General features: G+C 53.1%; 1 protein-coding gene across 5 annotated transcripts in view; it reads right to left on the bottom strand.

Annotated features, from left to right (window-relative positions):
* Nucleotides 1-12,563, bottom strand: part of HOXD4 (homeobox D4) — a 30,625-nt gene that overhangs the window by 2,857 nt on the left and 15,205 nt on the right. For 3 of the 5 annotated variants that reach the window (XM_081814123.1, XM_081814124.1, XM_006739534.3), the window contains one exon: nt 9,577-12,183. In XM_081814123.1, coding sequence (XP_081670249.1) covers nt 11,843-12,183 — 341 coding nt within the window. In that variant the 3' untranslated portion in view covers nt 9,577-11,842. Of the gene's footprint in view, nt 1-9,576; nt 12,184-12,563 lie in introns of those variants that run through there. The other 2 variants (XM_081814125.1, XR_014143521.1) reach the window with 2 other exon arrangements.

Raw genomic sequence — 12,563 nt, forward strand, 5'->3', positions numbered from 1 at the left:
ACTTGCTCGGCAATCGTAGTAAATTATGGACCGGTAGAGCCGGGGCAAGTTGAAAGAGAAGGGGGAGGCGATGGTTTGCCGGTTGTTTCTGCTGTTCTCAGATGTTTCTAAGATTCTATTTGGCCTTGGCTTCTCTCCCTGTTTCTTCCTAAACCAGGGCCTCAGAAGCCCACAGATCTCTTTTTGGCGGACAAGACTCTTGCTGGGCATCCCCGTTAATTCGCTGGAACATAGCAACGATTCTTGCTCCCTGTTGGCTTTGCTGCTTCGGGATTCCGAAACCACTCCTTTTCGGGTGTTCTCCATGGGGATATATTTGCTGCAGAGCTGGGACAGCTTTCTGCCCGAGCTCTCTCCATCTCTCAGCCTGAGCCTCTTCTGCCCTATGGGAAGCCCTGGACGCGCCTTCTAAATCATTCTTATTTAGCCCAGATAACTCAATACGTAATACACCCTGCATTTAAGGCACTGGGCTCACCCCATTAAAGCGCCATAAATTTGAAGGCCGATGATCGGTTATCATGTAACGGGCAGCAGTTCACACTGAGGTGATTCACTTCAAAGCCGCCCTTTGTTTTATGTCTTGATGTATGAATCCTGAGATGGCTACCTTGAGTTGTAGGACAGATGGAAACGTAGTGGAAATTATTATTTTTTTAAATCACACTACTCACCACAATTGTGTGTATGTGTGTGTGTGTATGTGTGTGTTCTCAAATTTTGTCAGTAACTCTTTTTAGGTTCTTCGGGTTCCTTTTGATATTCTGTTGAGGCAGATCTGGAACAAAATGGAAAACTCTCAGTGGCAGCCGGTTCTTTCTTATGCACACATGTTGAGAGGCTTTACCCCTTTTAAGGGTGTCATAATCAATGTGACTATTGTATATGTTGCCCGCAGTCATTCCAGGCAGTCTTCTCCCTGGCAGAAAGGAGATTTGGTTGGCTTCTAGGGAATGAGTGGACTTTAACACAAAATCTTTGGCGGGATGGGGAAAGGAAGAGCTCGACCTGAGGAAAATGCCAAACCCTCAGGCAGGGGGTGGGCCAAGTGGGTCAAAGGCACAACGGGAATTAGTTCTCTCCTAACGGTTCAACCAGGCTCTAAGTGCTCCAGGTGCCCTAATCCCCCAGGCTGAGCCCACCCTCCTAGGAGCAAAAGAGAACTTGCAGAATTGGGGTGGGAGGAAGGCTACAGCAGAGGGCACCAGAAAAAAAGATGATGAATATGTAGATAGGCCTGGGTAGGTCCTAGTCAATGGCTGTCCTACACAGCCCCAGTGGAAGGGGAGCTGGGCTCTATTTCCTGGTTTGTACATTGTATCTGGAATGGTTCCCCCGAATTTATTTTATTCCAGTAGGTACCCACCACGCTCCCAGCCTGGGCTGCTCATCCACTCCCGGGTAGGGATCAGGCTGCAAACCATCCAGGAAACAAACATCCCTTCCACCCTCCCCCAGAAACCGACCAAGCTGCCCAGCACTGTGGGCGCCTAACGGCTGCCCGTGCAGGTCAGGCGAAAGGAGAGACACAGTCCCCCCTCTTGCGCCTGCCCTGTGCAATTTGTCGACTCAGTAGTTTGCAAACACTAAACCACGCAGGAGAAAGCCCCACACAAAGCGTTCCGGTCCCTTCTAAAGACCAGAGCACGCAGCCATAAGCCTTTGAAGTGACCTTTGGCTCACACGGCAATAACTCACCCTTAATGAACACCCAACGGAAGCGCCTCGGAGAGATCCCGGCCCGGCAGGGCTCCTGATATCGTGCCCAGGCTTTGGCTTCCCAGCCAGCCTCAGGCCCAGGGGGCCCAGGCTGCCGGGGCTGCCCTGAGGGCTGCGCAGTGGGGGCGCACTATACCCAGGTCCTCAGACCTGACTGGCGAACACTGAAGCCACTTTATATGATACATTCACGGGAACGGACATCAACTTTTGCTGCTTGACTGTTTTATTATTATTATTATTATTTTTAAAAAGAGGGTTCTTTAAAAGTAGGATTTTCCCTGAGAAGAGAGCTAAATTGGGAGGCCACCAGGGCCGACCCTGTGCCGCCTGTAGCTAGAGTTTGCTTTCCCAGCCATGGAGGAACAGGGTAAGTGTGCTCCCGGGCACTCTGGGATGCCCTGTGCATCCTGTGCTCCGGTGCAGGAGGCTTGGGAAGGGAAAAAGAAAAAGGACCCCAAGGGGGACAAAGTTGGGCCACCCAGAGTCCCCGCTGCCTTCTCCCACGTTCCCTGCTCAGCCCACCCACCGTCCAGCACAGGCCCAACATCAGCCTCCTGCTTGCCCAGAATCACAGGCTTAACCCGGCTGGCTCTGAGCCACCAGCTCAAGTACCCTTTCCACAGCCAGAAACTGGGAGAGCAGGAGGGAGCCCTATCTGCGAGCTGTCAACGAAGAGCTGGTCCAAGGCAGACCCGGCCCTACACCCCAACCCCCACCAGCATCCCCGGGAAAAGTCTTTAGGATAGGGAGCCTTGGTGCGGATTATTGAAATTTTCGGGGAAGTTATAAGTGAGTGCTCCATGGGGCCAAATGAAATGCTGCTCGCAGTAATTGGATTCAGCTGACTAAGTTGGCAGGCGCGCTGCTCCAAGGCAGCGGGAGAAGAAAAATGTCCAGCGACTTTAAGTTCTGATGGAGCCAAGAGCAGGCGATTGACAAAACAACTTTACTGCTCTCCTTTGATGGCGATGCCCTTGGAAGTCTCTGGCTGGGGGGGCCTGTCCCAACCTAGGCTAAGGGACTGCTCCTTGCTTTCTGGGACCCTTCCCCATAGAGGCCCAGTCTGGCCCGGCCGTGTGGCATTCCCATGAGCCTGGAGCTGCTCTCTTGGACTCAGGGAGCTGCTTACTTGGGCTTTGGCCCCGGAAAAGCCCAGGATGAATTGTCCTGTCCTCCTCCAGCCAGGAGCCGTGGGATCCAGTAAACAAAAGGATGCAAGAGATGCAGAAGCCAAAATATGATTTAGCTTTCATCCTCGGTTCTTTGGGGAGAAGAACTCAGGAGCCCTAAATCTTTTCTCTGACACCATGGAAGCCAAAACCCAGATTAGTGAGGGGACATGTGGAGGAGCCTCTCAAACTCTTCTGAGTAGTTTGGGGGTTCTCTTGAATTTGGGGGAGAAGCTTGAGTAGCACCTTAACCTCTAAAGGAAAAAAATATTAAGCCAGCAGCAAGAGATAAAGGCGTGCGTATGTAGAGCTAGCTCCCAGAACAATGCAGGGAGCTGGCTGGTCACAGAGTTTATTTTAAATACATATAAATCAACCTGCCTGTGCCCAGCCAGGCAGCCCAAGACACGGAATTAATATGACGCTCCATCTTACTTTGGCAGTGACAGTGTAAAAAAAGTTTCTTTTTATTCATTTCATTTTCCAGCCCATTCTCATAACTGCACATATACCCCCAAAATACTTCCTCCAGCCCCCGACCCCCCTCACCGTCCCTCTCCTCAAACTACCACCTCCTCCCTCTCCAACCATGCCATCAGCCAGCACCCCCAACCCTGGCAAGGTAGTGTGTCCTCCTAACCTTTGGGTAGGAGGGGAGCATCCCCACAAAGCGCACCTCCTTACGATTAATCACCGTCCTCGATGTATATGTAGAAGTGTATCTAGGTCTACGCGGACTGCCTCACCAATTGGCAATAATCAAGATCACAGATTACACAAAATAAATCATATTTAGTATCCCATTCTGGGCAGCAAGCAGCCCGGTGCCCAAAGATTTCCATTTTGTCATGCAATTGCTTACCTGGATCCCAATTTATCATAAACCTGGTGTCCTCGGCCTCAGAGTGGGCGCCAGTGGGGGGCAGAGCTAGCCTTCCCCCTTTGTCTGCAGACAACACTGTCCCAACCCTGGTCTTGCGCGCTCGCAGACGCGGCCATATACCCGAAGACACGGAATTCCCGGTAGAACGGAACCAGGCTGAGGTTCAACTACCAATAAACGCAGGAGGAACGAGTTCGTAGTCCCGAGCTGGCTTCGCCCGCGCTGCGCGCCCGTCGGTCCACCCGCCCGCCTGTCCGCTCCCAGGCCCAGAGCGGCGGCCACCCGCGCCCCCACCCACTCCTGGGTTCCTGCCCAGCCCTCCCAGACCCCCCAGAGCTCGGGGTTTGTTTTGCTTTCGGAATGTGGCCCTTTCTGGATTTGGAGAGAGCCCCGGAAACCCCCTCATAGTCGGGAAATACAGACGCTGCCTTCAAATGCGAGCATATTTGTTCACGTGACCCCGAGGGAAGATTGTACTGATTGAGGCTGAAACTTTCACGCCATCCAGCCCCGGAGCGCAGCCAGGCCGGGGGGCTTGGAGGAGGGGCAGGAAGCGTGGGATCTGGGCCCATTCCCCGGAGCAGACTCGGGTGGGCAAGGAGCCGAAAGAAAGCCCCCATCTCGCCGCTCGGGACCAACCCAGCCCAGCCTGGCCGCCGGCAGTGGGATGGGGGCGCAGAGAGTCTCTCCCCCCACAGCCTCTGACCCTGGCCCAGCTTTCCACCGGACTGGCCCACGGATTGGAAATTTTAGCGGCTGCCTCTCAGAGGCCTCTCCGGAGGCGGCTGCGGAGCATCAGAGGCCCAAGGTTCCCTTAGCTCCCCGGCCGGCCGAGCCTGATACCTCGCATCCGCACGCACCCAGGCAAGGCTCCGCCTAGGCGGACGCGCTTCTCTCCCCCTCCCCGGACGAGGCAATTAGTTGTGGCACAGCGCAGGCTCCGGCCCTAAGGTGGGTGACTCCAGCTCCCAGACCCGGCCGGTCACCCCGGGGAAACCCCACCCCCACTCCCACCCCCCACCCTCACCACGGCTCGTTCCGCAGACGCAGCGGAGGAGCCCCCACTCCCGAGAGCCGGGAAAGGCGCAGAAGCAGCAGGCCAGACCGGTAGCGGCCTGCCCTCTCTGCGTCTTGCGCGCTCCCCTCGGGTCGGGCGCGGCCTGGAGCCGCTGTTTGCCGAGACCTGCGCGCCTCCGAACCTGGGCCGGCCCACGGGATCCGCAGGCCCCGGAGACTGCCGGGCCGCGGCTTCCCGCTTCCTGCGGCGCCTCCAAGAAGGCGAGGAGCCTGCGAAATCAGTCCTAGTCGGGCTTATCTGGGAGTCAAGGGAGCTTCTGTTTAGAAATATTACATCGGTACCTGTACCCAGCACTCTCCGAGCGGTCGGGCGGAATTTACGCTAACAATTCTGCGTGTGAGAAAGAGTTAAGCTCCCGGCCAGGGTGAGCGACCAGCCTCCAGGTCCTAGCCTGCCAAGAGCCCCATGGCCCTCTCCCGGCCCGACCTGCACCCCGGAATCCCGCACCATGCGGGAATCTCCACCCCATCCCCGAAGTCTCGTTTTCATGGCCAGTTCTGCTTCTCAACGGCATCGGGCCCCGAGCAGATGCCCTGTCGCCGCTTGCACGGTCTCCGACAGGCGAAGGCGAATGTGAATGTGCTCGGCAGCCCCAGAAGAGCTGGGGAGAAGGGGGTAAAGTCCTCCTCATTCCCTCCCCCCCTTCAGAAGCACAGGAAGTCCCCGAGGACAGGTCCCAGGCTCGAGCCCCCAGACCTGTCAGGGAGCTCCTCCTTTTGTTCACCTGGCCAGGCCTGGCTGGAGGCCCACTCGGGCCGCCTCCTGAGGCTGGACCGTAGGTGCCCCCAGTTCACCCCCACCCGGAGGATTCCGCCCCCTAGCCTCCCGCCAAGGGCCAAGCAACGGGCCCGCAGCAAGTGTTAATCTCCTGCAAAGAGGGGGGCCGATTTGCGGGAATTTGTCTCCCGGAAAGGATCTAAGCCTTCTTCAATAGGAGCATATGTTCATAGAGCAATAAACCGGAAAGATTTACAGTCCTCGCCCGGCCCCCAACAGCCTCGCACCCTTTCAGGAATTACTTACGATGATTTATCACATCAACCCGGGCAATTGTCACACTGATAAAATAGCCCGGGCCGGTGCCCGCCAAACCCAGGACCTGGGAGGCTGTTGGCTGCCGGGCTGCCAGCGGGGCTGGGGAGGCTTTTGTGGGTTCCTCTCTGGGCCTACCAGGGGATGTTCAGGTGGGTTCGGGTGGGTGGGGTTGGGGTGGGAGGGGAGCCAATTCTCATTGAGAAAAACGCAAGCAGCTCAGAGAAAGCGCCCGGAATCTGCGTCGGAGTCACTTGCAAAGCACATAAACATTTGTCATCTTTGAATAATTGAATTAATGTATTATTGTTTGAATGTATAATTTATAGCGGAGGAAACTTTGTCTCTGTCCTGACGGGGAAATATACACACACCAAAAAAGAAATCAAAACATACACACAACCCCCAAACAACTACCAAACACAGCCAGCTCCAGCCAGCGGAAATCATCCTCAAAGCCAACGGGAGGGAAGGAGGCGAATAAAGAGGCTCTCCTCCCCGGCCCTGGCCCTGAGTTGCGAGCTGGAGGAGGAGAAAGCCGGCTGCTGCCCCAACCCAGATCCCCCGGCAAGCTGGGGGTGGGGTGGGGTGGGAGCGGAGTGGCTAGTGGGACCGCAGATCTCTCCGTGGAGGATGGGAGAAAAAAGACTGGAATGGGAGGCGACAGGACAGACAGCCTTTGCACCTCGACCTGGCCTCTCCCGCATTTCCCTGCCGCAGGCTTCCTTTCGCCCCAGGGTCTCTCACTCCAGCGGCAGGGACTTCCAACCCGTGCCTTTATTTTAGATCTTCGCCCAAATTAAAAATACAAAGATAAAGGGGAAAGAAGGAGAAACTCCTTGCGAGGGTGACAGAAGCAGCAGAGCTTGGGTGGGAAAGGAGGGGAGTGGGAGAAGCAACTCGGAAATCATTATCTGTTGGTTAAAACCTGCCTGGGGTAAAATTTCAACTCGATTTTATAGCCTTCTATTATGACGCAAAGAAAAATTTACGACCCTCGCTTGAAAAGAGGGCCGGGGCCTTTTCTCACCAGTTTAAGAATAGGCAGCAGATGCCGTGACAGCGACCATTGTTCCCGGTAGACACAGGCGATCGGGCAACCTCGGCCCGCGTGCGCCAGGCGCGTCCCCCAGCCGGGCGGGTTTTTTACAACTCCTGTTGTTTGGGAGCAGCCCGCGCGCACCCTCGCCCCCTCGCCCCCTCGGCCCCTCGCCCCTCACCCCTCGCACACCCCCACATGCTCACACACACCCCCTCTCGCGCTCACATACACACACTCGGCCGCTCTCAGTAATTTTTCATAAGTGCAAAGCTTTGCTGAACCAAAGGTCACCATCCAAGCCACTAACAACTTCTCGCCGGCGCGCGGTTCCAAATCAGGAAGCAAAGGGAACTATTTGTCAGCGGCCCTGACAGCTAAGTTCATTAAGGATTTAAATCTGAAGAAATAAAAGTCGCCAAAATATTTACCTGCTGGCCGCGCTCCCGCGCCCGCCACTGGGGGCCGAGGGTGGAGGGCTGGGGGCGCCGCGCGGCCCCCCTCGGCGGGTGATATTCTTGGGATCCCTGCACTTTCCAAGTCGGAGAGAGCCCTTTGCGTGGCAGATTAATGACGACTCCGTGTTTCTTAAGGGACGTGCTGAATTAATTATTTCGCCAATCACGTGGTCGGGACTTGTAGAAATCTATTCTTATCATCTTCCTCGCACTTTGAAAATTCTCCGGGTTATGAAAGGCCCTCCCCCGGCTGCCGGCGAGCCCCGGCCGCCCAGCCAGGCGCGGGGGGCAGGGAGGGCTCCCCAACATGGCGGGCGGGCGGGAAGCGCCGTCTGCCGAGGGTCCCGATTTACTGTACTGTACTCAAGCGGGCTCGGCTATGGACTCGCTTCCTCCTCGTCCCTGCCCGTGATTCAATACACACAACGGTATTGATGTATTGGTGGGCACAGGAGGAGCCATTAACCAGAAGACGGGCAGAGGACAATCATAAAATGTGTCTGAATATTTAAACTTCTGTCTGCACACTTATACATACACATGTCCACGCGTCTGAGGCGAGCCCTTCCATATATTAAGGACACATGTCTGATTTTATGCATTCTGCTCATTTCCTGTCGCGAGCAAGCCCCCCCCCCCCGCTCCCCCAGCTATTTTGGGACTCCTGTCTTGGCCCACTCTTCAAGGCGAGGCAAAGACGAGAGAAAGCCCTCGCGGAAAAAAAAAAATAGCGCACGCCACTTTTTATAGTGGGGAGTGTTTATTGTCGTCTGGAGGGCAGAGGGGGCTCCAGGGGAAGAAGGGGCAGGTGCTGGAGGCCCCAATGGGGCTGAATAGCACAGGAAAAGTAGGAGTCCAAGATTGGAGGCTAGAGGGGTCTGGTCCTAGTAGACATTGACTGGCCAGTCCCAGCTTGGCCCAGAACCCAGCACTCTTCCGAGTTGGGGGGGCGGGGGGCGTGCAGGGAAGTCTCTCACCCACCACAAAACAAAGAGAGACCGATGGGGTCTGGGGCGAACCTGGGCCACACAGAGAGCCAGCCTGGAGCCTCCTTTTGGCCTAGGAAGTTACTTATTTTCCTTTCAAAAAATAATGCCCTGCAGCCTGAATCCAAGCTTAGGCTGCCCAAGGCTCACAAAATATGGTGGCCAAATTGGGAGCGTGTATGTGTGGGGGACAGGTCAATGACAGATTTGCTAACCCTTACACAGTTTAACCTTCACATGTCAGGCACAGTGCAGAAAATAATAAAATAAATTGTTTATATTGAATGTTAGCTTTTAGAAGACTTAATGAAGAATGCTTCTGTGGAGGCACCAAACAGGATGGAGATTTCGCTACACCTTTTATTATTTCAAATATAGATCAATGAATTACATCAAAACTACAGGCAACAATTAGTATAAATAATACTTTAATCAATGGCAGCAGAACATTGGTCAATTCTATTAAAAAAGCATCTTGTGTGAACAGACACCATGGGGCTGACTGACAATGTCATCTCCCAACAAAAGGCTGCAATGGACAAAGTGAGATGGGAGTCTGAGGAGCAATGTCCTCAGTAAACACTTCACTCCTCCCCAGTCACGACCCCAACACAGCTTTAAAAACAACAACAACAACAACAAAACAAACACTTCTGGCTCATATTTGGGGGAACAAACTGGAAACAAATAAAAGCAAATGGGCACTGCTCCTTTCCACATCTAGGTCTCTCCAGAGTACGCTCCCAGATGGAAACTCATTTCCTTCCCTGCCCTTTGGTGGCGGTGGTTGGGGGGAGGCACTGCTTCTTTCCTGCCCCACTCCGGTGGGCCCAAATGGACGCTGGGGTCCAATTGGGACCACAGGGTTGAGGGCTGCCCCCTGGGCCATCCAGGCTCCATTAACATTTCAAAAGACAATCCCTGGAAACTGAGGAGAACAGAGACTTATAAACAAAGAAGCTGTTTCTCTGATTAAGCTACTTTTCAAAGTAGTGGGGCTACGTTGGAGAAGGAGCTTGGGTTTTCTTCATCAAAACATGCCTCTTGGCTTTCCTCTGGGGCATGGGTGAAGGCAGCTATGCAGTTTTGGCATTTGGTCTGAAGCTAGGGTGAATAACCTGAACTTCTGGGAAGGGGGAAATCTATATAATACTCTATAATATATCAGTAATTGGGTGTTGTGAAAATATATACTTTTTCCCCCTCCCAAGGAGAAGGTTCAATATATTCACAGAGTTGGGCCTTAGGAAAGAATCTTAGCCACTTTCCAACTTGCCTAACCAAAGCGGCTCTTTTCAAATGCTACATCCAAAGACTGCTCTCCATGTTAGAGGGGAAAAAAAAGAAGAGAAGGGTAGTTAGAGTCCAAAAGGTTAAGGGTTTAGAGGTCAGTCCTCCCGGCTGAAATACAGCTAATCGAATAGAAAATTTGTCCTCTGGATGAACCTGATTCTGTAATTTAGCCGAACTTCAGTAAAATACCTTTTCAGCTTCTCAACGTGAGGGCGTCAGAAAAAAAGACGTCTTGACTATGTATGGACTCTTTGCTTTTTGTCATAGAAACAATGATGCGAATAATGCAGGAATATCCATCTCTAATATCCCGACGTGACGATATTCAAGTATTGCCATGTGCAAGTCTGAGAGCCAGGCTCACCCCAAGGAGGAACAAAGAGCTGTCCCCAGGGTCTAATACAAAAGACCAAGGCTTGGAAGATACTTTAGAGAAGTGGAATTTCAGCCTAGGGACTCCAGTGAATACCTGCTCTCAGCTCTCAGGAGACACCAAAGAACATGCATGCAGAAAAACTCTTTTTTCTCCCTCCACCTAAATATATTTTAAAAAATTACCTCCACACCTTCTAAAGTGTTCTGAAGCCCTGAAAAAAATACCTCCAGTTCTGAATCTCTCTTTCAAGCTCATCCCTTCCCCCCCCCCACCCCCTTTTGTCACTTTTCTGTAGCTACAACCAGGGGTTTCTTTTTGGAGCCCGAGGCTTTGGGGTTTAAACTTCCAAAGTCTTGTTTCATTTGAGTATATGAACTCTGGCGATTACCTTTGACTCCTTCCCCCCTTATCCTTAAGGGTCAGCATTTTAGAAAAATGAGCTTTGAACCCTTCTCAGGCAAGGCATAAGAAAAATGACTGAAGAACATCACTCTTGTTGTTTGAGAGTGATTCTTAAACCACCATTCTTTAAGGCAAGGAAGAGGGCCTGAAACTTTTATACTTTTACAATTTCTGCTTCTAATTCATGTGTTGAGAAAAACTTCCTTACATCTGTTTAAAAAATAAAAACTTCAGGAAAAAAAACCCCTAAGACCAACTTTTGTGGACTTCTAGATTCAATTAGTTTTCTCTCTCCTTTTTAAAGCAAGATTCCCCTACTTTCCCACTTTCTCCCCACTACACACCCCCTCTCCCATATAGGCGTACACCAATTCCTATAAGAAAACTGCTATATGGGTTATTTGGAATCCAGCATTTGGAATCCAGTTGGAACAGAAAATTCAGTCATTATCTAATGACCCAGAACATAGAGGTTTTGTTTTCTTTCCCCAGAAGGAAAAATGTTGGACCATTTGTTTCTTTCTTTTCCCTTTTCTTTAATCACCCAGAACTAGTTGTAAGCACAGTGCTGAAAAAAGCACATGTGGAAATATATTTTCAAGAACTCAACTCTGAGTGGACCCTTTGCTTCCTTCTAAAAGAGTTAAGGGCCCCCTACACACATTTCCGGGGAGTGGGGAGGAGGGTGGAGTTCAAAATGCCGGTTAGAGCCAGAAGTTAGTCCACGCATCTCTGATTCTCCTCCCTGAAACTCAGCCCCTTTCACCGTCTCAAGATTTTTGGCATTAAGATGTCAGTTATTTCTGTTCCCCATCCCCCAACAAATAAATATTTAAGCAAATATAATCTAAACATAAAATAACCCGTTTCCACTTTCTTCTTAGACTCGTTTCTTTGGGCATGGGGCCACTGGGAGCAAAATACTTTTTCTCCAATCCTGGCCCAGCTCTCCTGTTTCCCCTGAAAGCACCTAGCACAGGGTGGCCAACCTTCTGCCTCAACTCCCCCACATTATTAAACCACAAAGATCCCTGGAGGGGTGGGGTGGGGGAGGATGTTCAGATTCAAGCTGGGATAAAGTATCCAACCTTCATTTGCAAATTCAAAATCCAACAGCAGAGATTTTCATAAGTTTAATAACTCGCCAAGGTTTATGTTCTCAGTAGCTCCTGCCATATGATAATGTACTCAGAGAGAGAATCCCGCCCCCCTCCCACCCCCATCCCGCTCCAGGGAGGGGGCTGCCCTCGGGCAGGATGCTAACCTAGTCCGAGGGCGGCCTGCGTGTCCCAGGTCCACCCCACAGTACCTTAGAGCCCAGGGAGGTGACAGCAAGCCCGGCCTGCCCCCGCAGCTTCGGCTCAGCCGGGAGCGCAGGGAGGAATGGGCCCAGGGTCCCCACGTCTATAAGGTCGTCAGGTCCGTGTGGTGGTCCTTGGCCAGAGGCTGCAAATGTTGGCCGGGAGCAGCTGAGGAAGAGCAGGAGGAGGAAGAAGAGGAGGATGAGGACGAGGACCTGCCTTTGGTGTTGGGCAGCTTGTGGTCTTTTTTCCACTTCATCCTCCGGTTCTGGAACCAGATCTTGATCTGGCGCTCGGACAGACACAGGGTGTGAGCAATTTCAATCCGACGGCGCCGCGTCAGATACCTGTTAAAATGAAATTCCTTTTCCAGTTCTAGGACTTGCTGCCGGGTGTAGGCCGTCCGGGACCGCTTGGGCTCCCCGCCAGTGTAGTTGGGGTTCACTGCGAGACAAAACAGCACGGTCAGGTCAGCGCCCAGCCACTCGTTAGGCCCCTCGCCACTGCCGCTCACTTCCTGGCGCGCCCCGAGGCCCCGCGGCCCTCCCCGCACACTCCCCAGCCGGCTCCCTTCCTCCCTCCCGTCCTCCCGTCCCCCTGCCCCGCGTGCACGCACACACACGCTCACTCCCACCCACCCTCACACCCACCAACTCCCCCAGGCTCCCGGGCGGGGATTCCCAAATGTGCTCCAATCTCCCCGGCCCGGCCGCGAGCTCCAGAATTCCCAAGCATTTAGAAATCCCCCTCTCCTCTACCAGGTTCCCTCCGCTCTGAAAATGGAGTCCTCCCCCACCCCACCCCCATCTCCACCCCCTTTTTCG

Source organism: Leptonychotes weddellii, chromosome 3, assembly GCF_054177405.1.
Source record: "Leptonychotes weddellii isolate Sample4059 chromosome 3, ASM5417740v2, whole genome shotgun sequence".
NCBI classification, from domain to species: domain Eukaryota; kingdom Metazoa; phylum Chordata; class Mammalia; order Carnivora; family Phocidae; genus Leptonychotes; species Leptonychotes weddellii.